The following is a 26589-nucleotide window of genomic DNA, read 5'->3' as shown; positions in this document are numbered from 1 at the left end:
GGAGCCCATTAGTGTGCTAGAGGGAACATGGTTGAGTGGATTGACAACAGGACTTTACTTGCCTTGTCTAAGATCAGTCCTGTCAAATTGTTTCAAGCTGTGAGGAGGCTTGATGATGCGGACAAAAGCTGTGTGGTGGTTTAAAATGCCCTCCATATTCATTTGATTTGTTACTTGAGCCATACCATAAACCAGAATGCCAGCAGTGAAAGATTGGCACATTGTGAACACATTGTACCAGTTAGCCCAGAAAAGAATTATTTAGTTTTTACATATATATGATGCATCTATCTATAATCTCCAGGTGGATTTAAAACAACAGTTAAAAACAGTTCAGGGCATCAGTGAACCAGTGCTACAGTAACTACTGCACAAAGAGGTCTTCCCAACTCCTTACTGCTTCAGACACACACACACACACACACACACACACACACACACACACCCATCCAAAAAAAAGTCCAGGTAAACAGATTGGTATGATCTGCAGTTCAAGAAAACTGATGTTTCTTAGGAGCAAAATAAAGAGTTGTGACCCACCTCCTGCCTCACCCTTCAAGACAAACATATTTGGGGACTATCGGATCAGATGTCTCAGATAATCTCAACTGTCCAGGAAGGGAATGAAGAGAGAGAGAGTAAGAGAGAGAGATGCAGATGGTCTTTAAAGTGCATTGGAACCAGACCATAAAAGAAATTTATAGATCAACTTCTTGAATTATTGATTTACGCCCTGATCCTACAAACAAATACTTAACTATAAGCATGTAAGTAGCTCCAGGAAGTACTCTTTCTTAAAATGAAACATGTGCAATAAGAGTTTGCAAGGGCAGGGTTTTAATGGAGAATGAAATGCTGCTGCTGTTGTTTTTTTAAAAAGTTAAATAAAAACCATTGTACTGAAAGTTCCCAGGCATGTAAAACCAGAACAGAAGCAATTCTCAAAATTTCAATGTGATCTTAATGAAATAAGATGAGGCAGCTAATTGCATTAAAACTGGTTTCAGAGTAGCAGCCGTGTTAGTCTGTATTCGCAAAAAGAAAAGGAGTATTTGTGGCACCTTATTAAAATTTAAATTTAAATTTGTTAGTCTCTAAGGTGCCAAAAGTACTCCTTTTCTTTTTGCATTAAAACTAACTCATGTTTGGTGAATCTGTCCCAGAATACCCTCCTCAAAACACAGATACTTTGTTTCAGACATTAAAGCAATACACAGAAGCAGCAAAGCCAAAAACAAAAACAACCCCCCCCCCACCATGCTACCTACCATAATTTTGTTCAAGATTTAATCACTTAGTTGGTATGAACAAGATCTCATTTCCCCAAGCCCACTTTTGCAGAATTAAATACAGCTGTATGGAGAAGATCATTTCACTCAAAGGTATTTCTAATAGGAAAATAAAACTAAGTTAAAAATGATAAATGCTTTTCTGTGCACATGTGTAGTTCAGCAAGATATATGACAAAATACAAACCAAGCAAGGGTGGAGATGTAGTTTGGAGAATATTCTAGTTTCTTGACAAAAGTGTATTATTTGTGCCAAAGGTTCATTTCATTAAGTATCTCTGATGTGATGAGTTTAACTGCAAACTCATGTCTGATTTTCACAACTTTTTTTTTAATGTAAAGAAAGAAAACAGGAAACTAAAACAACAAATATTAAGTATTCCTAAGTCACAAGTATTTGAACCAGGAGTATTTAACATGGGTCTATAAGAGGCATATACATCGCTCCTTTCTGGATGTACAGCAAACAGTAAGGGTGATGGCAGTAGTGAACATTTTTCATTTGAATACTATTTCCAGAGACCATTTCACTTGAAACAATCCATCTCGCTTAGGATACACACAGCTGTTCTTCATTCAACAGCTTCACCACCACAAGGGATTTTCGAACAACCATGGGGATATTTTCCATGATCTTACAGCAATGAAAAGCATGAACAAAAAGAAAAAAGACTTTCTCTTGTCTTCCAGAATTGATGGCACCACCACATTTAATCACCTCTCTTTCATTCTTCAGCTTTTTCTCTCTCTCTCAACAGTGCTTCTTGTTTTCAAATTTTGCTTTGACTTTTTCAGCCTCAAATGGTTTTTTAAAAGATAGATCAAGACAAATCCAAATAATTTACAACAGCAAAATATGAGACTCGAAAACTGTTTTTCTTGCCACTTGCTCTTTTACAAGGTCATTTGTTTTCAAATTTCAGATAAAAGTACTGAATTTGTATCTTCCCTAGTCAGCCTCTTTCAGTAGATGGAATATATATATATATATATATATCATATTCAAGAAAGGGAATACTGGCAAATTCTTTCACTGTATATTGCATTTTAAATAAATGAGGCTCTTTATAGCAAACACTCTGAGGTCTGTTTTAAATGACCACTCAAAAGAGGGACAGATAAAACATTGCTTCTCTAATACAGCAGGTCACTCAGTAAGCAAGATACTGGGATCTGGCCAAAAAGCAGTAAATGCAAGTCAGGGGGAGTGGTACAAAGGTGGCTTACTGCACTCCCAGCTCATAGTGCCACTCTATGCCCGTCGTTCCCAACTGTTCTAACTTGGGCTGGCTTCCAGAGGCTCAAAAGGGCAATTACAACAGCCTAGCAGAGGGACACCTTGCCCAGACTCTTTTCTCCCCATCCACAAACCCTGCAGCAGCTACAGGGAATGGGGTGGGGATAGTAATCATTAGGGTGCGCATACCACAGGAGGTTCCACTGGGGGATCCTCTGACATCTGGTTATGGTGGCTGTTGGTCTACCAAGAATGAGCAGAGTGGCACAAAGCTATCTTAACAATACACATTGGAGGATCTGGCCTAATATATGTTAGGGGAAACTTTGATGTTGTCTCTTAAGACAGGATGATGCCTAATAAAGATTTCACTGTATTTTAAATTATATCAAACATTAATCTCACTTTATCTTGTAATTATGTAAAGAAAACATTCTAATATGACTAATAAAGCAAGTCATTATTTATTATCTGGGTATGCGTTTTCCTGCTTTAAGTATAAATCTGATTGCTACTTTAACTAAAGATCCACTTTGACAGTCAAAGCAAGATTTACTAACTGTCGATTATCAATATGAAAAAGGTGATAACTGTCACCAGAACAGCTTATCATTTGAAATTTGATCAATAAGTAAGAATGCCATTTATTCAAAATTATACAAACAGAAAGCACCAAACCTTTATTGGTCATGACATATGCTTCAGGGATATCTGAAAAACTAATGCTTTTTAAAAAGTGTGCATCTGAATGATGTCTAATTCCAGAAGTAACACTATAATAGTAGGTTTCAGAGTAGCAGCCGTGTTAGTCTGTATTCGCAAAAAGAAAAGGAGTACGTGTGGCACCTTAGAGACTAACAAATTTATTAGAGCATAAGCTTTCGTGAGCATCCGATGAAGTGAGCTGTAGCTCACGAAAGCTTATGCTCTAATAAATTTGTTAGTCTCTAAGGTGCCACACGTACTCCTTTTCTTTTCACTATAATAGTGACTCGCAAAGTGAATGTAAAGTGTGTGATTCTGTGTCTTTCATGGTATACATCTACATATCTAAGAATTATGCACTTTATGAAGTCACTTTAATGTATAACTCTGCTCTACAAATGACTCTTCTAGGATAGAAAAAATAAAAACCCTTAAGAGACATAGAATAGCTTCTTTGTTATTAATAGTACATTAGATTATATATTAACAATATTTCCTGAAATTTGCTTCTAGCTACTACTTTACAGCACAACACTGTTTCCCTTAGTATGCCTCATGCTAGTCCAAAGAGTTCTGACAAATAAGTTAAGGAAGAAGTCCCTTTCACAACGTCTAGCATTTCTTCTATTCTTCTCGCATATATTTTTTAAAAAATCAAAGATACTCTTAATTTCTCTAATGCATTTTGAAGTCTTTTCTTAGTTTTTACTCAATGTAAATTCTCAGTCAGGGTTTCCAGTTTAACCTCATTGGCCTTTGTGTGGTACAACATTCCTTGCTCAAATTTCAGAGTTTTATGCTTCTGGCAATTCTGTGATATCCAAGTGTTGGATCCACCTATAACCCCCACAGCCACAGCAAACTGAAGAAATGGGGTGTGTGTATGTGGGGGGGGATAGTTAAATAAACACAGAATTAAAAATAAATTAAAGACTGGGTGGCAGATTCTGCAGTTTTCAGAAAAATGCACTGATAATTAAGAAATGTTAATTGAAAGTGTGATAAACTTTGAATAGAAACAAATAAAAATAACCTTATACTGAGTAATTTGGTCTATAATATGTTATTAGTGGGCAGCATTTGATGCTGCACCTTGCATATTTGTTGTCTAGTAACAGAACTTCGGCAAAATCTGTACCATTGGGAATAAGGGTTCCATTAACTGATGAACTGGAACAGAAGGATGGACCAATGTGGGAGCTGTGAACGGATATAAAGTGTTTAAATAACTGATAGTGTTTCATGTGTACAAAGCATTCCAAAGATTTCACTTACCTTGGACTACATTACTCACAGGCAATTTCAGGATCTTTTCTTTGAGAATAAAAACAGTGTTAAAATTTCTCACAAGGCTTTCTATGCTTTACAGATAAATATCATACAAATGTATACTTAAAATGTGGAGACTTTATAGGGTAAATTTTCAGTGACTAATAATGGGAGGCAACAACCTCCAATTATTAATAGGTATTGTGCAGTTATGTTACCACACACTAAGCTAAATATGTACTCATAACATTTCCCCAATATAAAGGTTCTCTTCACATCATCAGAAAGGTCTTTTAGCTGCACAGCTGAAGCCCATTTCTGAAGGATTTCTGAGTTCAGATTAGTATGTTAATGACCATTTTATGTGCCATTAGAGTCAATCTGATGATCAAATGCATGATTTGGACATCCTTTTTAAGTCCCCACATTTGAAAGTTGGGCCCATGATGTTGCAGTTTAAAGGAAGTTGCAGGGTGAAATAGTGCTCTGATAGTACAGTAGCACTCTTACAGCACCATGTTCTCAAAGTACCATCATGTAAGCTAGAGTACAGCCATCTATATACTCTGAGGCAGACTACTGGCAGTAGCTGAGAGTAGGGAGAAGGGCTGCCTCAGCAACCCATTCCTCACTCCAGCACCCACCACCTCTCTTAGCAGAGCCACAGCACTGAAAATGAAGGTGATTTAAAACAGTAACTTAGCACGGCTGTCTCAAACACTCAACAGGTTAGCAAAAATTTTAAATCAAGTTTAGCAGGCTAACCATTTTTTTCTTTTAGCTGGAGAATGTCATTTTTAAGGTAGGCATAGTACACTATAATGTTCCTGGCCTGAAGTGGCTACTGAAAATCATATCGCTTTTAAAGTTTGGCCCCTAACTTAACCCTACGATGCTGAGGTGACTTGCAACCACTTGCTGTACTATAAGATTTGGGGTTCTTTTATTCTCAGTATTAAGATGGTGGAAATCTTAAAAGCTGTATTGTGTTTTCTTTAAAATACCCTATGCAAAAGAGTCTTTTCTTAACGGGAGTCAGAATTTTCCTAGAGAGCTCAACATGGCTTTATGATTAAGGTGGAGACTGGGGAAGGGAATTCTATTCATGGCTCTACCTTAAATGTACTATGTGGCCTTGAGCAAGTCACTAAGAGCCAAATTAATATAAAAATGTGTCCTTTAATTTAGAATGCCTCTGGTTTTGGATCCCCAAATTGAAACACTGAGGCCCTGATTTCCAGAGGTGCTGATCACCTGGATATCCCTTTGACTTCACCTCCTTATGCCTGTTTTCTCATTTGTAAAATGGGGCAAATAAGACTTATTTTCCTTATGGGGATCTTTTGAAGCTACATTCATTAATTTGTAATTTGTAATTAATTTGCACATGAAGAGTCAAAAATGAAAAGTGTTATATGACTTTAATCCTGTACCACTCAAGTAAATGGAAGCTTTGCCATTAAATTGATCAGGTGCAGGATTGAGCCCTATAAGTCCAAACTATTACTATTGCCATTATTTAGTATGCTAATAGCTTGATAACTAAAGCTGGGCAGAGAAAGACAATTCTGATTCCCAGAAGATTTTGTTATTTCAAAATCTGGTTTCATGATGATTAGGAACAAAACTTACTTAGTGGGTCAGGAGAGCTAAAGAGTAAGGTATTTAATTTCCCTTTTGCTTCAGTCTTCATTAAAAAAGTTACTTGTGACTAAATGCTGAATATAAGAACATAAGAATGACCATACTTGGTCAGACCAAAGGTCCATCTAGCCCAGTATCCTGTCTTTTGACAGTGGCCAATGCCAGGTGCCCCAGAGGGAATGAACAGAACAGGTAATCATCAAGTGATTCATCCCCTGTCACCCGTTCCCAGCTTCTGGCAAACACAGGCTAGGGACACTATCCCTGTCCATCCTGACTAATTGCCATTGGTGGACCTATCCTCCATAAGCACAATATTAACAAAGGGTAAGGAACATAAGCCAGAATACAGAAAGAACAGGTTAAAGAATATTTAGCCAAATTAGATGTATTCAGGTCAGCAGAGTTGGATGACGTTCATCCTACAATTCGTAAGAACTAAACTGAAACAATCTTGGACCCATAAGAGATAATCTTTGAGAATTCATGGAGGAGAATGATGTCCCAGGGGACTTGAAAAGGACATAGTTTAAGCATCTTTAAAAGGGGAGACTAAATGGACACAGGGAATTATAGATCAGTCAGCCTAACCTGCATACCTGGAAAGATACTGGAACACAATTACACAATCAATTTGTAAGCACCTACAGGCTAACAGGATGACAAGTAACAACCAACATGAATTTGTCAAGAACAAATCACGCCAAAGTAACCTAATTTCCTTCGACAGGGTTACTGACTTTGATTACCTTAATTACAACATGCATAAGAACATTTGTGTTATTTCAACTCTCTCTCTCTCTCTCTCTCCATTTGCCCCATGAGCTAAAATTGAGATTTCTAAGGGGAAAAACTGAAGAATTGCATTATGGCATTAGTTATGCTAGTAAGCAAAAGGTAACTCAGGATAAGCCGTCTTTCTTTTCTTTTTCTTCTGCACATGGGTTGGGTTGCAAGAACTTAGCTCACCATATAATTCACTGACTTGAAAACCGAGCATTTTTATGTTGTCTAGAGTTCAAATGTAGTTTCAGGTATGACAAAGAGTAGTGACTACCCTACACATCTAGCTAATTCCATAAGCCTTCTTTAGCATAGATGGAAGCAATATAGTACAAAGCATTCTAATGCATATGAAAGATTAATTGGAGGATTAGCACATCTGTTACACAAGTGTGGGTTTTAAACAGTACATGCCTTCACTCAGCCTCTGTGCAATAAAATACTTATAATGTAATTCAGCCAAATTCCATTCATCATTGCATCACTGCAACCCCATAGGCTTTGAAAAAAGCCAATGGTGTTGCCAGGGTAAACAGAAGGAAGAACTTAGCCCTAAAATCTCTTTCTTTTTATAAATTAACTATGTATCTCTTCATTCTGGTGTAATTATATTTTTAATCTTCTGTTCAGTTTTTTTGCTCCTGTCATTGCAGTAACTTTTTTATGCTCATATTTCATTCTTCACATTTATATCTAATTAATTTTACAAGCATCTAAATGAAAAACAGCAATGATGCTTTAATTTCAGCCAATTACTAACTTTTGAAATCACATATGTCTTCATTACCTTACTCTGCCTTACTCATGGGGCTTGATCCAACATCACTGAAGTCAATGGAACAGTTACCATTGAGTGCAGTGGACATTTGATCAGTATTGTCTATACCCAGCTCTCTGGAGCAGGGCCTATGCTATTTGTTTGTACAGTGCCAAGTATAGTGGGATCCTAACCCCAATATGGGATCCATAAATCTTACCACAACAAAAATATTAATAAATAACAACAACAACAGAAGGGCTGGGTGACCACTCTCAAACTGTGGCCACACTCAAATTGTAATGAGAAAGTGTGGCACAGGGACTACAGAGCCAAAATGCTTCATCTTGAGCTGAACAGAAATCGGTCAGTTCAAGAGTTAGCATGGCTTTTATTTTATGAGGTCAACAGCAATTTCCTCCATTTTATAAAAATTAAGCGTGGCCCTTGCTCTCCTGACAAATTGCCAATGTAGCCCTCCAGTGCAACAAAGTTTGCGTTCAATTATATAAGCTTATAAAATTTAAGCTTTTTTAAATACAAAACCAAAGTTATAGTAATGTTAAACATCTGATCTGGCTGTCACCCCACGCGTAGGTCACCATACAGTAGTTAGCCATTTCATGGTTCTCAGAAAAATGTGGAATTATTCACCAAACGTGTAATAATACAAGGACAAGTTGAGGACAGAATAACTACCTCACCCCAGACTAACCTCACTTTTGTTAGATTCTGTGACATCTTGAAGACCAATGTAATAAAATAGGTTGAATTTAATTGCCACTGGTTGTGTATTATATATATAATAAATTAAGAGGTGAAAACCTTCCAGGGATATACTCCCCCTGCTTATTGGGATATGGTGTTAACTTGACCAATTATAATTCTTTTACAGGAGGACAGGGCCAAGGCCCATAGCCTAAGTGTTTGGGCTCTATTTAGGAAGAGCAAGGAGGGGCTAGGGAAGTGAAATTACACCCCTAACTCCAATATCCAATGTACTCCAATGTCAAGAAGCATAGCAGCCCTCTTTCCCCTCCAAAACACACAGTTGCTATTCCAGTATGTGTCTCAGACGCTCTGTGCCAAGTATACTGGATAAGTGGAAACATAGCTCCTGTGGCTGCTCTAAGACTGTACCCCAGCCCTTGCATATTGCAGCTTTCTGGATGGACCCATCCAAGTTTGCTTACTTCTCTCCTCAATTTGCCCAGTCTAAGCTGTCTTCCTCAGAATGGAGGTGCCTGACCACCCCAATTGCCCACTGGAGATTCAGACATGAAGGAGCCCCTCCCTAGATAAACTGGGATGAGCCTACCAAATAATCATCCTCATCGTGGGCCAAATTCTATGGTCAGAAGAAACTTCACCAAGTGGAAAAATGTGTAGCATGTTGGGGGAGGAAAAAGGACTGAAATTCTCCTGTGTGGCTAGGGCAAATGTTGTTCAGTTTGCACTACACAGAACTTAGTAAGAAAATATTGCGATGGGACCAGAGGGCAAAAGTTAATGAGGGAAAAAAGATTACATGCAATGATGTGGTGTGAAAAGAGCCCAGCAACCCTGCCCTTTACCCCCTCCTCAAACCCTTTTTCTACCCCTTTAAATACGTTATTTTAATAAAATGTTTTCTTAAGCCATTCCAGAATAGAACAAACTATGCCAGTATATTGTGCATTGAAGTTAAAGCATAGTTTTCTGCTACGTTAAGTTTTATGACAGGAGTTTGTATGGAAAGGTTTTGGAGCAACTCTGCTCCACTCTGCCAGTTTATGTTGTTCATTTCTTCTTGTGCAAGCACTCTGAAAAAGATCCATAGAAAAATAAAGCCATGCAATATTAGAAAAGTACAATTATATCCAAAGGAGGAATTAAAATGATTCATTCTTTGAACTTAACTTGTGAGAGTTTTTTGGAAGGGAAAAGGGAGATACAGCAACATAAATCAGTGGTTAATACAGCCAAAGACGCCTACACATCTGTTTAGTTTTTATTTTTGTAAAAAAAACAAAAAAACCCACCAGATTTATTAGTGCCAGTGAATGTTCATGGTAAGGTAACAGGAACTAAGCTAATCTGGGTAGCAACTTACATCAAAGGATATCAAAATAATATTCCTTATAAGTGAAACGTAACATTTCATTTTAATTCTGTTCTTGCTGACTAGAAGTCCCACTTACCTGCCTATGAAACCTTTAAAGAAAAGTTGCTACAGTAAAACAGGGTTCTGGTAGAACTTGGCACAATTTAACTGTTCATCCATACAACACCTCTCACCTTTCTGGAGCATTCATTCATACATACTTACATAATGCATATTCATCATGACTAAAGCAATGTATGGCCTAAAGCACATAGAATAGTTCATTCTAAAAGTAACATATTTCTACATCAAAAGCAGGTCACTGTATTTACAGCAGATGATCTAAGCTCTGCAGATGGGTTTTTGCTTGAAGATCTTTTCGTTGACATACATTAAAACGTTCAAGTTGTCAAATTATTTATCAAATTAAAGATGTATCTACAGGAAGATCTGTTTGATCATGTGCAAGAATTCTAAGGCAATAGTAGTAGTTGTTCCACAGGACTAGTGCTGCCATTGCAATGATCTCGTCATATGCGTATTAAGTCTTTATTCTTCAGATGCAGCCAGGCATAGTGAGACATTCATGATCTGCAGGTTGTTGGCTCAAACGTCTAAAACATCTTCATTGTGTGTTTAATGTTCATGGAATAGCACCAAAGAAATTCTCTTTCAACAACAAATCCTGTTTGTTTTTTGCCATTATAGAAATTCTTATTTCAAGAAAACAAATTATACTGTTCTTTCAATGGGTTGGGAAATGTTTCTTTTGGATACTACTTTCAGCTTTGTTTCTGATTAGCTAAAATGGATAATTAGCTCATTCATAAAATGTTCCAAGGAAATACAAGTTAGCAGCAGTTATGATTTTACTACTGAAAATGAAATCAGTAATTGGAGTTTCAGATGATTCTTTTCATGATTATTTCTGTTTCCCAGTGGATAAAGATTTTGATTTACAACAGATCTATTAAACATTAACTCAGTTTCTTATCGGGCTCAGTGCAAAATAAGAGCACATCATCAGTTATACCTTACTTAACCAATACACTTGACATCTTCAATTACTTACTATCCAAATTCTGAGTGTACTAATAATGGCGATGAATAAAATGTTTCAGACTTTTCAATATGCTGGTAAAATTAAATCAATTACGTTACAGGAGATGTGATTTTCCAGTTTCAAAATATTGGTAAACGAACAGGAGTGATGAATCCCTAGTACAGACCAACCTCAGAAGACTTTCTCATTTCATATCTCCTTTTATGGTCTTTGCATGCACTGTATCCTTGATACAAAGCCAAAGCAATTTCAATAAGATATAAGGACAGTTTTCTGAGTGTGTGACCTGAAGGAGCATTTTTTCTCCTGGACCAGATAATTTTCAGAAGGAAGAACAGTCTGCAAGGTCACTTCCACTGAATTTAAGTGATTGAATCTGCAAGCATCTATACAAACATCAAGCTGGAAACAAAAGCTTTTACAGTTTCCCTGGAAGCATGCAATGCCTTTTCACCAGCTTTGCAGAGACAGTCAAGCATGGAGCCCACATGTCATCACCATGTCCATTCCATTGTGATGGGTGAAAGTTTCATTGTGAACTAAATTTTTCTGGTCATATACATTTTGCTTTCAACTGAACCTCTTATATAAAACATTTGCGCTAATAATGTCAGTAAAAAAATACAGCTTCCTTCCTCTCCATCACACTAACTCTCTCTCTCTCTTTCTTATTTTCTGGCATAGAGGTTCTTGCGTTATTTTTTGGTGTGAACACTATCTTGATATTTTATACTTCTGTATCGTATATGAAATCCTTTCTTGTTGATTGTATCATCAGTATGAAAATGGAGTAAAACAGCATCCCCAGCTGAATAAATTTCTTCTGGTGGCTAGGATAAATAAGTACATAAATAAAGTTATTTTTTCACCTTTGACTCTATTAGTTCTTTTTCAGTTAAGATGTTTTCTTACATGGATTTTTTATTCCTCTTTTAGCAGTATAATTTAATAGCACCATTCATGGTGGATAGAACCAATACCACCATTCAAAGTGGATGCAACACCTTTACACAGGCAGCACTTGGTCTTAGTCTCGGTCTTAGTCTAACATTATAAAACAATGGAGCAACACATTTCAGAGACTCATATAGCATTTTTCCAGAATAAAACAGTGAAAAATGTAATAGGACTATTCATACTGGAACAGACCCATAGTCTATCTTGTTCAGTAGCCTGTCTTTAATAGTGGTCAGAACCAGATGCTTTAGAGGAAGATGGAAGAAACCCCACAGTAAGCAGAGGTGATATAATCTCCACTCCAAGAAGACTCATCCTAGCCCCCAAGAGGATAACCCTGAAGTATGAGGTTTTAACCTTTTTTTAATATTAACTATTATAACTGGATATTCTTGTTATCCGTCCAGTCCCTCTTTGAATCTTAAATTCCTGGCATAAATGACATCATGTGGCAATGAGTTCCACAGCCTATCTATGTGTTGTGTAAAAAAGTATTTCCGTTATCAGTTTTGAATTTGCCACCTTTCCATTTTATTGACCGTTTCCTTGATTTAGTATTAGGAGGCTGGCAGAACTGAAGCTCCCAATATATCTTCTCTATACCACTGATTATTTTATGTACTTTTATCACGTCTCACTTTATTCATCTCCTTTTTAAAAGTAAACAATCCCAATCATTTTCATTACTCTTTACGTAAAAGTTTTTCCATGCCCCAAATCATTCTCATCACCTTTCCTGGACTCCCTCTATTCTGCTGGTCACCCTCTATGGGGTGACCAGTAATGTACACAGTATTCCACATGAAGATTAAACACTGGTTTATATAATGACATTATGTAATTTTCAGTATTATTCTCTACTCCATTCTTATGGCAGCCTAACATTTTGTTTGCTTTTCTCACTGCAGTTTCACTGTGATCAGAGGCCTTTGTTGAGCTACCCACAATGATGTTCAGATCCTTTTTCCTAAGATGATCCTGTAATATAGAACACTAAGGGTATTAGTAGATTGTGTTTTTTCCTCCAATGTTATTACTTTCCATTACTTTGCATCAGTACTGAATTTCATCTATCATGTTTCCCATTCACCTAATTTGAGTAGGTCTCTCTGAAGTCTACTCTGGATAGACTAACCTATATAATGAAATTATAACAATTCAATACACCAAAACACAGTAGCCTAAATTCTGCTTTCCACTGTTCTGGTACAAATCCAGAGTAACCTCACTGAAATCAGAGGGGATACTCTGGAATTATACTGCCATAATGAACAGCAAAATATAGTCTAATTTGGATGCTCTGCTAAAAATCCATCCTAGTACAGTAAAGTCTAGAAAAGCCAGATAGCAACTAAACTGTGTAATGTAGACATAACAAATTAGTATAGCTGTCCTCAGGAAAACTAGCCATGGGTAAATTTTAAAAGGTTAAAATATTCAGTGCAGTTAGAATGCTTGTTTGGAGTGGATCCAAACTTTTATATGCCTACTCTTTCTATCTCCACAATGGCTCCTACTTACCACAATTAACCTCTCTCCTACTCATGACCACCCCTATCTTCTGATGATCCCATTGCTTAGCACCGCAGCTCTATTGGGATCTGGTTTATACTGAATTCAAATTTTGCCCCGCTTGGAGCTGTGCTCCCAGAGTGCCTACAGTGCCCTTGACTGTGTAAGATTTGTAATTATTGGTGGTCACACTAGCACTGCAAGGAGATCAACAACATGTGTCTAACTGTAAATGCAGACAATAAAGATAAGTGAGCGGAAGGCTGGGACCTACTAGAGGGTCATAGTTTAGGAAGGATTCTATTATCTATAGGAACATTGCAGCATAGGGAAGTGAGCGTCAGGTGTGTTGGGAGTCCAAAAGAAGAGCTAGAGTCCTCTGCAACCTGCATAAAAGGTTTGAAGCTAGGTCAACAGGTCTAGGCCATTTTTTTTTCTGAACCTCCTCTCCCCTTATTAAAGGATGGTCAGTTTAATATAAACTAAATATAAAATCTGGAGCATGCCACTTGAGAAATATTTAAGATTTTTATTAATGTAGCCTGTGTTGTTCCTTGTACTGACAGGTCAGTTATACAAATGATGGACAATAACACATCTGGAGCTTATATACTACACTATGATGTGTGAATCAGATGGATCAGACAGTATCATTTTTACAGCAGGTAATAGCAAGAAGGATGAGATGAGTGAATTGCTTTAGAGAAAGCTAAAACAGTCAGAATATTCACCCATGTCATAAAACTATGAATTGTGTCATCCGGAGGGTGGAACAGGGCTCTGTTCTGCCACCTTTATTCATATTTTGAGTCTACTGGCAAAGGTACTGAGGTACTGCTCAGTGTAGAATGTCAGAATTGGGCCCCTAGTAGTATTTTTGTTGTTTTGAGAGTTAGTTAGGGTTCTATCATTCCCTCCTTTCCTTTCCCTCAAGCCTAATATGCTTTAAAAGGGGTTGATTTGGCTCTGTTCAGAGCAAGTCAGTCTGAGGCGAGACATCTGGATCCTCATACTTCTTAGGGCTAGACTATTCTTGGTCCCAACATGGCCATACAGGGGAGTAAATGCTTCCTACCACCTCATGTCAGATCTTGTCAAATATTGGCTCTACATGCAGTGAGACAAACAGAACAAGAAGCAAGAGCTGTACACCAGATACTTACTTTCTTCCCCTGTCAGCAAATGGGTGAAGCTCTGACTCCCCTTTCCTCAACACACTGGGCCTGCAGAGCTAGGCCAATTGAAAGGGAGACATAAGATGCACCCTTTTAGCGTGGCAGTAAGTTATCTTCTCCAAGGAGCCAAAATTCCTTTTCAGAGATCCTACTTGGGTGGCACAGCTATGCAAAGCCTCCTACTTAAGCTAAAATTATTCTCTCATTCTAGGCCTGTATTTCTTTAGAATCAGGTTAGAAATTAGAAAGGAACAAGAGAACAAACCACGTGACAGATGTTAGTCACATTGCTTAATGCAGTACTACAAAGTGCCCAGATACTTAAGTGACGAGTGCAGTATATAGAACAGACTAAACAATTTTACTTTCAACTTCATATGCACTAGCATAACAATGAAATAATCTGGCTACAAAGACTACAGAATACTTAATGACTGAAAATATTTCAATGGAATATTTTTTGAAATCATAGAAACATGTCTATTGTTCCAAGATTTTGGTAAAATATTTTATTTATTTTTGACAAAATCTACAGTTTGGAGAAAACTACCCGACAGTGACCCTGTAAGAATTTTTATTTTGTAGCTTTTCTGTGCATAAATATAAGCTTCAGTTACTGATTACTTACCCCTGATCCGCAAAATCGACCAAGTCTCACACCTGTTGTATCATGGCCATCAAAGAGTTCAACATAGTCATAACCACAATCTGCCTCTTCTTCCACCTCAAATGTCTGAAATGTTAACTCTACTCGGTAGGCATGCTCTGATACTAACAACCACTCACAGTCCATCTGAACTGGATAGTTGTTGTCACCAAACTGAGCATGAGAGTACAGATCTCTGGGCTTCATTTCAGCTTTTAGTCGACCACCACACTCTGCATGAAGGAAACAAATAAAGAATAAGGAAAAGCTTTCTTCAGTACAGCTCATCATTCCCTTTTCCTGTAAGGCTAGTCTTGCTCAGGATGAGCAGTTCCTTACCCCACAGATAGGTCTATGGAAGTTAATGGGACTACTTTGTAGAGTGAGGTATACTCTGAATAAGGGTGGCAGAACCTGGCCCATAATTTAAAATTTGTTTTTAAAAGTCATATGGATCTAATTCTGCTTACTGTCCCTAAGTAGTAATTTATAACTTTAATGGAACTTCTTGCCTATAAGGTACTAAAAGTGAGTAAGGAAACCCTTGTGCCCTGCTAAGGCCCAAATGTGGAACTGAATGTGCAGTGAAGAATCAAAATGAGAGTCCAACAAATTTAAATTGTAATAAAATGCTGCAGAATTCATTCCTTTCATCTTTTTATAGCCTTAGGCACATCATTTCCCATTATGTAAATAATTTTTAACAAAAGAGGACAGCAAATTTGCAGAGAATGTAAATAAACTGTGTGATATCCTTCAAAATATACATTTGAGGTGCACATAAGGGCAGCCAAATCAAGCTTTATACTGGGGCATTACATACTGTATGCCAATATTTTCATAATATATCTATCTATATGAGTTAGTAAATTTCTAATTATATTACAGATTTACAGATTCAATCAGGTGTAGCTTGTCAAAAAAAAATTCTGAGTTTAAAACAACATTTTATAGAAAAACTGTTTTGAATAATGTTACATTTCACTTCATGAAAAAGAATGTTTAGACCCATAAACTGGGCTACAAACAGTTTGTTTGACAGAAACAGCTATTATTGTATATTTGAAGATCATAACATAACTATTTTACTTCTTCTGTTCTAAACATTTTAACTAGTTTCAATTAATAAATATTTGTTCGTTACATTTGTGTTTAGCTTTCTATACTACATCAGTGAGTTAGAGTTAAAGTTAAAGGCACTACTTAAAAGCAGCTAAGAACACATGTAAAACTATATTTTGAAAAAACACTGCATTGTTGTTTAGATTTCTAGGGGAGGTTTGGCTGGGATCTTTTAATTTTAACACCTATGGAGATTTCAGTTAAAATATATCACTTATTTTTATGGGTTCATCTGCTACTTATTTCTCACCAGGCCAAATTCTTTTGCTTATGACATTCATTTCTATAGTAACTATACCAAAATCTACAAGGAGTTCAGTGGCATCTTAAAGACTAACAGATTTATTTGGGCATAAGCTTTTGTGGGTAAAAAACCACTTCTTCAGATGAGATTCCTTGTTGTTTTTGTGGATACAGACTAACACGGCTACCCCAATACTTTATACCAAAATCTGTTTACGTTATGATCCTCTGCAGTGGCATTATATTTTATGATGAGCTAAAACAAATCCCAGAATCCAAACACATCTGAGCTCTGGAGGAGGGAGGAGCTGGTCATGAACTCTGTGGATCAGGCCCAACTTTAACAACAACAAATTGTGATGTCATATGCTGAAGATTCTGAATTCAGGTAGGAAATAATAATAGGAACACATGGATGCTTAAAACTGCACTTTATCGTATTCATAAAATGTGTCTATTAAGAATCAAGACAAGCAAAATAGAAAATATTATATAATATGTAGGTGGAATGATTCAATTAAACTTGATTTATAGCTCAGCATAGAATTTTAAATTCTTCTAGACAAGCATATGCCATTTTCTGACAAAAACAGAAATCCCCCCATAGCTGATTCACAGGATACCTTCATGAGGTTTCATACATGTGTACGTGCATTTTTCGCACTTCACAACTGCGCATTATCAAAGCTACAGATGAGATGCCTCACCTGGGTTCAGTTTACTGTTTATTCTAATTTCCTGGCTACTTCACTTTTTTGTGAATTCAGTAAGTTTTTGCTTTTGACTGGAATAAGAGGGTAGGTTGTAATAGGGTTTACACATTTAAGACATAGAACAGCTGTAAAAAAGGAATACTTTTAATCAATTGTATGTACTGTTTCCCCCATATATGCTATGGTTTCTATGAGTTTAAAAGAAATCTCCATCCATATTAGCAGCTGCAAAAATTTTAAAGCAAGAATTTCTCACATTTATAAAAGGAGAACCAATTTAAGAAATAGAGAGGAATTTTTCACAAGATCTTAAGTCCACTTTTCCAAAGTGACTGAAGCACTTAGGAACCTAAATCTCATTAGAAATCAATGGGATTTAGGGTCTGAAGTGCTTATATCACTTTTGAAAATGCACACCATCCCCTGGTCAGTCTTTGAGATGGGGAGGCTTTGTTAGGGCCATTAGGGGAAAGAAAACACTTGGCTCCTGTAAGGATTGACCCTTTCTTGTTTCCTCCCCTCCCCATGGGCACTCAGCCGCCTTGTGAGCTTGAGGAGGGTTGGAAGGGGGGCTCCTTGACTGCCTGGATGCAAGGCCGCAGCATAAGCCTATTGGCTCCCATGCACACAAGCGAAGGGCTTATAAGCCCTTCTCCCTGCCCAGGGCACAATTCTGCACACTGATCAAAATACCCCTCCATTTACTGTGAGCAACAACCTAGTCACCTTTTTAGCCAGATTGGCCTGGGCAATGTGGGTTTTTTTGCCTTTCTCTCAGCATCCCAGGAACCAGTTGATAGGTTGCACTGCAAAATTCATGTTGCAACTCAGCAGGCGCCCAGTGCAGCTACTTGCTCAATGGAGGGTCCAGTTTCCCGATAAACTGGAATTGGAAGTGCACTACTAGAAGACTTGTCCTAAAAAAGATGGGGAATGGAACCAGGACTCCTAATGTCTGGTACAGCGAGGAGACAACCCACTTATATGAGAGAAGATGGTGGGGTCCCAGCAATGGTGCTGGGACCAAGCTCACAGAGTAGAGGGCTGACTGCAGCCCTCCCCCAGGTGGTATGGGTTACAGAAAGAACGATGACCTGCACCAAAGGAGTTATTGCTGGATAGTTCCCAAGTGTGTTATTCAGTAAAGCTGCAGCCTAGTGTCATTCCTGGTGTCCTGTCTTTCTTCCTGTGCCATCGAGGACAATGGGAGTTATACTATTCGGACACTTAAGTGCTTTTGAAAACTTTACTCTAGGACTCATCTATATTATGTCAAAACTGTGGTAGAGAAACTGATTTTAAAAGTTGTTTAAAATGTGTTCAGGCTAATGTTTGTTCTACAGTATGGAATTCACAACCATTTAAAAACAATGTTTAATCTCCTGGTAGATGCATGCTTTTTAAAACATGCTTCTAAAATAGGTTATACCCCTTTATTATGGGCAGAAATACATTAATTTTACATTATGAGTACATTAATTTTAGTTAAATACTAATTTTTTAATCTGTGCTGCAGACATGGCTTTATAGTCTCAGGAAATTAATATTTTAAATCCACTGGAATTGTTTAAGAAATTTAACATATTCAGATCTCAAAATACTCATCACTTCCCAAGTCTGACAAATGCAAACAAAAATAAAATGCAAAAAATCACCCAAACAAACAAAAAAACCACACAACCAAAAAAAACCCACTAACCACCAAAAAAACCCCAACTATGATTGGAAACCTTGCTTCAATTCACAGGATCTGGGGAACTGGAAATTGAATATGAGTCAGCAATGTGATGTACTTTCAAAAAAGACTAATATCATTCAGAGATATACTAATAGGAGTGTTATATATAAGGCATGGGAGGTAGTTGTCCCACTCTACTTTGCACTGGTAAGGCTTCACCCAGAATACTGTGTCCTATTCTGTGTGCCACACTTTAGCAAAGATATGGATAAATTAGAGAGAGTCCAGAGGAGAGCGACAAAAATGATAAGAGGTTTAGAAAACCTGACCTATGAGAAAAGGTTAACACAACTGGGCATGTTTAGTCTTTGGAAATGAAGACTGAGTGGGAGGCCTGATAACAATCTTTAATTTAGTGCTAGTATAAAGAGTACAGTGATCAGTTGTTCTCTCTGTTAGATATTAGGGAAAACTTTCTAACTATAAGGGTAGTTGAGCTGTGGAACAGGTTTCCAAGATGGGCTGTGGAATTCCCATCAGTGGAGATTTTTAAGAACAGGTTGGATTCCGAATTCAGGTTTGGATTCCGTATCAGACTGCTCATTCTGGGATTACTATATGACTCCTGGCCTTGTGCCGGGAACTGTAAAGCCAGAAGAGTGTGTCCAGTACAAGGAGAGAGGGGAATGACTCCTTGAGCTCTTTCTGCCTGTCCTTGCAGTCACATAGGGTTAGGTATAATGCTGACAGACCCCGGTCATCGGCAGGCAAGACTGAACGAGGGACCTCTGGAGCTTATTGCATGAGCTTCTACCGCATGAGCTAAAAGCCAACTGGCTGTTAGCTAAAGCTGTAGAGAAGACTCATTTTATCTCTCTCTATAAGTGGTCTTGGTGCACTAGATGGGACACAACACCAGGTGTGTGGGTTACATAGGCACAATCTTTTTACTACGACCCCTGATCTCACTCACGGAATCTAGCCTTTTTAAATTACATATTATTTATTATGTTATGGAAGCAATAAAATGAAGAAAAATAATATATGCTTTGAAAACTTTGATTATATATTCAAAATGCAATATATATGCAATGATTATATATTTGATTATATATTCATAAATGCAATGTCCATTCATTTGTGTCCATTCACAAAACTCCCTCAAAAATTAATGGTTATGCTTTCATCAAGACTGCAGGATAAAGTCCTTACTCTGAACAAACTGTACATACAAACTGTATCCCTATGCTATCAGTTGCTAGGCCATCAGTTACCTTAATGGACATTTTGTGAAACATTTTCCTTCAAAAATTAACTTTGAATCATATATGAGCAAAAGTGTACCTTTTTTCTCCTTCATTCTTAAAAAAGAATCAAGCAGATTTTGTTTTTCCACATTCTGAAGGAAAACAGTGTACCTGTGCTGAGATATCGTACACAAAGTTTCCATATCAAGTGGAAGTTATAAACCTCTTCAAACAGACATTTATAAGGGAAATACCAGCAAGCCATTAACTGTATGAAAATGATTAGGGGGCTGGGGCACAGGAGTTATAAGGAGAGGCTCAGGAAACTGGGCTTATTTAGTATGCAGAAGAGAAGAGCGAGGAGGGATTTGATAGCAGCCTTCAACTACCTGAAGGGGGGTTCCAAAGAGGATGGAGCTCAGCTATTCTCAGTGGTGGCAGATGACAGAACAAGGAGTAATGGTCTCAAGTTGCAGTGGGGAGGTCTAGGTTGGATATTAGAAAAAAAAACTATTTCACTAGGAGGGTGGTGAAGCACTGGGATGGGTTACCTAGGGAGGTGGTGGAATCTCCATCCTTAGAGGTTTTTAAGGTCCGGCTTGACAAAGCCCTAGCTGGGATGATTTAGTTGGGGTTGGTCCTCCTTTGAGCAGGGGATTGAACTAGATGAACTCCTGAAGTCTCTTCCAACCCTAATCTTCTATGATTCTGTGAGTTTATGTAGCAATGTAACTGGTAACAGTTAGAAATATTGCGGGCATAGATTTTAATTTCCTTTATGTAATGACTACTGCAATTGTGTAAATGGAAAGAAACTACATAAATCAGTAGTATTACAACACCCATCTTTACCAATAGTTTTGTTTTTTAATTATTTACTGTAAAATTGTCGTTTTTTACCAATCAAACCCTTTATATATAATTTTGTGAAAATCATAATGGTCACTGTGTAGTAGAGAAGACTGGAGAGGGTAATACAAGTGATCTTGTAGGATTTGGGAAGGATGAAGTAAAACACATGATAATTTTTTCAGTCCCTCTTAAGAGTTAAAAGAGTGACACGTGGTTGTAGATGTACAATTGCAGCGGATACAAAGGGAGATAAGGAAGGGCCTGATCCAGCAAATACATCATGTGTGTACTACTAAGTGTTTGCAAACCAGGCCTCATAACAAGAAAGAGAAGTACACTGAACGTCAGCATAAACAACGCTTTCACTTTCCAGCATCAGAACACAAATGGTGAGAAAGAGCCCACGTTCTGATGTCTGGTGACTCTGCCAAAAAGAGAAATTAATCACAAAAAGTATCAAGGATTATTTCTCTACAAAAATGCAAGGGGAAAAAACCTAATTTGAATTTTAATATTAACTTATAATGATTTGATAGTTACACACACTTTTATGTTGCATGTGATGTTTTAGATAATGTTAAACTACATGGATAAAATATAGACTACTCATTCTTATAATCAAGATTAGGGATTTGTGTGCGTCAGCAAAGCCTCAGTATGCTTGAACTCATATTTATATAATATCCGCTTTAATATGCAGTTTGAAAAATAATCCCTGAGTAAGAATTGATTGTGGTAAGTGAAGAAATATTATTTCTACTGTAGAGATTGGGGAAATGTTATTCTATTTTACTCTGTAACATAGGTGCTGGAACTAAGGCTACTGCCACAACTCCTGACTTGAAGTGGTTTCCATTATATACAGGATTTACAGCTTGGTTCAGTGGCTCTCAGAACCCCCACTATATAAATTGTTCCAGCACCGCTGCTCTCTAATATTTTTGAATGGCTTCTATTCCCTTTCCAAATAACATCTTGGAGATTAAAATTTTTAGAGTCACCACTAGGGGTCATTGTAAACCAAGCAACTTCAGAAAAATAATGTTTTTAACATGGAAAATGGCCTAAGCAACTGATTAATGGAATTTCAAAACATATTTCGAATGACAATAATTCCTATCAAGGACCAAAAGTAACTGATAACCCTGAAGGAGACTTTTTAAAACCTTGTTTATTTTAGCAAGACTGTCAATTTTGTTTTGCAAAAAGAAAAGGAGTACTTGTGGCACCTTAGAGACTAACAAATTTATTTGAGCATAAGCCTTCGTGAGCTACAGCTCACTTCATCACATAAGCTTTCGTGAGCTCACGAAAATCCTGAATGTCTCCATCAAGGGAAAATGATCAGTAAATGACATCCTGATTTCCTAACCTGTAGAGTGTGTGGCTTGGAAGCCTTTTCTTTGTACTGATGCATCAGAAACAAACCGGAGGAACATTTTATTTCCAGTAGCAACAAGAGGATCTGGTATCTTATTGCCACATAAACGTCCCAGAATTGGTGACTTTTCTGTTTCTCCATCAAACACTTCCAAGTGATCATAAGCACATTCCTGATGTTGTTCAATCTCAAACTCATTAAAGGTCTGAAAAGAAAGCAAAATAGCATGTTAAGAAGGACTCCAATACATAGTATATCTTATACATAACAAACATTTACTTTATATAGGTTTCCAGCATACAGCCTGCATGCAATTGAGACAGCACATGTAATTTTGTTGCAGTTATAAGCTTGGACCTTTGAATGACAGACGCACTCTAAGGAAGAAGAGTAATAATAAAGACAGTGAATTTTAACGTTGACAGGGCACCACTTCACCTGAAAGGGATTAGGACACTTGTGTCTAATGAATATCCATGGCAGAACAGAGCAAATCTGGAATACCACAGCCTTTCCGTTGAATTCATACAATTAGTTCCTAGGATTATTCCAAATTTCACAGAACATCCAAAACCAGCCAGAAAGTAGGAAATCTCTTGGTTCCTTTTATAACTGGGCCCCTGCAACATCTGTGAGATGTTGTGCTTTTATATATGTGCTTCTTCAATGCAGTTTAAACCAATGAAAATGACATTTCCACATGACCCATGCAGGTAAAATATATACAGCACGGTCCTTTGAAAATTATGCCATATAAACCAATTTTTTATAACTACAATATTGATTATATTTAAGGCTTCACTCAGCAAATTAAAATAATCTTTCTCCAGGAAATCAGTCTAAGAAAGCTGCAAAAAAGGTTTTTGAGTGAATTTGTAAATAAATCCTAACACAACTCACTTTTACTTGTCACCAACTCTCAAAGAGAGAGGAAAGTTGCAGAAGTTATATTAAAGGTCACAAGTATTACTTACTTTTAGGTCTGTTGTATATTTCTTCTCCACACAGCAATATTTATTTTAGTGTTTACCTGAGCTCCTAGAGACTCGACTCTCCTCAATGCCCTGGAGAGTGGAGTCCAGTTGTCCAAGATTTTAAAAAGTGACTAGTGATTTTCAGTCCCTCAATTTTAGGGTACCCAGCTGAAGACACTTTGAAGGTGTCTGATTCCTTGAGTCTGGCCCCTACCCTCTGAAAATCAGGCCCTTTAAACTGTCTGAAGATAGGGGCACCCAAAAATCACAAGTCACTTTTTACAATCTTAAACTTATTTGTCCACAGAACAGGTAGCTCACAGGTAGTGGGAGTTTCTGAACCATATCATCAGAACCTAATCTTAAGGGACCACTTCCAAGAGCAAGGGATAGTTCAGTCTCCAGATCCTTCTTGTCTTCTCCACTGAGACTGCCACCTAGTGTTCCAACTCATGACAAGTGTGCTATTTATGTGATATATGGATGCTTCTCTATTCAGGAGTGGACTGAGATCACCAAGCTTATTACAAATGGGACATCAAACAGCCATGAGATATAACTTCTGGTCACTACTGACCTGGGCTAGATTTGAACGAGAAGCCTAATGATGAAAGGTCATAGAGAATTATGTATAAGCATTGAAAGGCTGAAATACTTCTAGGCTTCTCTGAACATTTTCACAATTAACCTTAAATTGAAAGCTCATTCAGTGGAATTTATTTATTATTATTAATTAGCAATTTTATGGTTCTCAAGTTACGTTTTGTGAATACAATAAAATATCACAAAAGCACTCTAGGAATTAATGCTCCTAACTGTATGCAGTGTATTTCCAGCAAAGCAAGCTAAAAGGTTAAGCAGCAATATTTAAAAGAAATAAAAGCAAACAGTCTAATTCTGAGCACACATAATAACTGATCATTCTCTCTGGTACACCAAAGCAAGTCTAATCTACTGAATCCCTGATGGAAGTCAGCCAATATAAAATGTGATGGCACTTTATATTACCAGCTGTCCTAAAGGAATTGCATATAGCTAAAGCACTGATGTTTGGCAAATGAGAAAGAATACTCAGAATATCAGTTTTAGTTCACAAAGAACTGGAGAGTGAAAAGATAGTACTGGACGGACACAGATTCATTTTATAGGAAAAGCTGACATTTATATGAGTGGAAGGAAATCATTGATGCAATAAAAACAGTAGTGCAGCAATCTCCATTGCCACTCTAAAATTTCAATCAACCATCCTATCTTCAGATGGCCAGGTATGTGTTACCATAGGGCCCCAAACAATATTTGATTAATTACAAACAATTACAATTAATTGTTAATTAAAAACAAACAAACAGACAAAAAACACTGAGAGGCTGTAAGAGCTGGTTAAATATACAATTCAGTGAATCCATTGTGAATATCAATGGGAGTTCTATATGTGCTATAAGAGCAGTCATAGTTCTGAGTTTGATTTTTAATTTTTTGTTTTATTTTTCAAAGGAAAATCACACTATTTTTTTCAGTTCTGCAATCTGAAAGGTCAGTAGTTCAGAAGCACTCCTTATAATCAATAATCTGTGAACGCTATTATTTTAAATGTTTGAATTACAATTAGGGTTTATGAGAAATAGAGGATTTAAGAAAAAACAAATATATATTAAACTATTTCAAACATTCAAACATTTCAAGAAATAATAAGCAAATTAGAAATTGGCTTAAGTTTTATCCATAGCATCCCCACATTTTGAGGGACACAAAGAATTTGCTTTTCAGCTGCCTTTATTATTAAGCTTGGTAATAAAATTTTGAAATAAAAAAAACTTTAAATACACTTTGCATAATTTAAATCAAGATGAATAGAGATTAACAAGCATGTAGACAAGGAGGATACAGTGGATATAGTGTACTTAGATTTTCAGAAAGCCTTTGACAAGGTCCCTCACCAAACGCTCTTAAGCAAAGTAAGCTGTCATGGGATAAAAGGGAAGGTCTTCTTGTGGCTTGGTAACTAGTTAAAAGATAGGAAACAAAGGATAGGAATAAATAGTCAGTTTTCAGAGTGGAGAGAGGTAAATATTGTGTCCCCCAGGGGTCTGTACTGGGACCAGTCCTATTCAACATATTAATAAATGATCTGGAGAAAGGGGTAAACAGTGAGGTGGCAAAATTTGTAGATGATACAAACCTACTCAATATAGTTAAGTCCCAGGCAGACTGCAAAGAGCTACAAAAGGATCTCTCAAAACTGGGTGACTGGGCAACAAGATGGCAGATGAAATTCCATGTTGATAAATGCAAAGTAATGCACATTGGAAAACATAATCCCAACTATACATATAAAATAATGGCGTCTAAATTAACTGTTACCACTCAAGAAAGAGATCTTGGAGTCATTGTGGATAATTTTCTGAAAATATCCACTCAATGTGCAGCAGCAGTCAAAAAAGCAAACAGAATGTTGGGAATCATTAAGAAAGGGATAGATAATAAGACAGAAAATATCATATTGCCTCTATATAAATCCATGGTACGCTCACATCTTGAATATTGCGTGCAGATGTGGTTGCCCCATCTCAAAAAAGATATATTGGAATTGGAAAAAGTTCAGAAAAGGACAACAAAAATTATTAGGGGTATGGAATGGCTTCCGTATAAGGAGAGATTAATATAACTGGGACTTTTCAGCCTGGAAAAGAGATGACTAAGAATGGATATGATAGAGGTCTATAAAATCATGACTGGTATGGAGAAAGTAGATATGGAAGTGTTATTTACTCCTCATAACACAAGAACTAGGGGTCACCAAATGAAATTAATAGGCAGCAGGTTTAAAACAAACAAAAGGAAGTACTTCTTCACACAATGCACAGTCAACCTCTGGAACTCTTTGCCACAGGATGTTGTGAAGGCCTAGTTCAAAAAAGAACTAGATATATTCATGGTGGATAGGTCCATCAATGGCTATTAGCCAGGATGGACAGGGATGATGTCCCTAGCCTCTGTTTGCTAGAAGCTGGGAATGAGCAACGGTGATGGATCACTTGATGATTACATGTTCTGTTCATTCCCTCTGGGGCACCTTGAATTGGCCACTATTGGAAGACAGGATACTGGGCTAGACAGACCTTTGGTCTGATCCAGTATGGCCATTCTTATGAACTTGGGAACTTTTAAGGGAATAGGCTGAGCAAAATTATTGCAGTTTTCTTTATCTCATTATTTTTATGTTATCTATATGTATTTCCAGGCATTTGTTCAAAAATCA

At 37.1% G+C, this 26589-nt stretch overlaps 1 protein-coding gene across 1 annotated transcript in view; it reads right to left on the bottom strand.

Annotated features, from left to right (window-relative positions):
- Window positions 1–6363: 6363 nt before the first annotated feature.
- The window catches only part of TLL1 (tolloid like 1), a 205610-nt gene continuing 185384 nt past the window's right edge, over window positions 6364–26589 (bottom strand). The window contains exons 20-22 of the mRNA XM_038399352.2: window positions 22348–22561; window positions 15103–15353; window positions 6364–11660 (exon numbers count right to left, since the gene is read on the bottom strand). Of these exons, the coding sequence (XP_038255280.1) occupies window positions 11526–11660; window positions 15103–15353; window positions 22348–22561 (600 nt within the window). The 3' untranslated portion in view covers window positions 6364–11525. The remainder of the gene's footprint in view (window positions 11661–15102; window positions 15354–22347; window positions 22562–26589) is intronic.

The sequence above is a fragment of the Dermochelys coriacea genome, chromosome 4 (assembly GCF_009764565.3).
Source record: "Dermochelys coriacea isolate rDerCor1 chromosome 4, rDerCor1.pri.v4, whole genome shotgun sequence".
Classification (NCBI taxonomy): domain Eukaryota; kingdom Metazoa; phylum Chordata; order Testudines; family Dermochelyidae; genus Dermochelys; species Dermochelys coriacea.
Note: the sequence above shows the minus strand (reverse complement) of the source record. Positions and strands in the feature narration are given on the sequence as shown.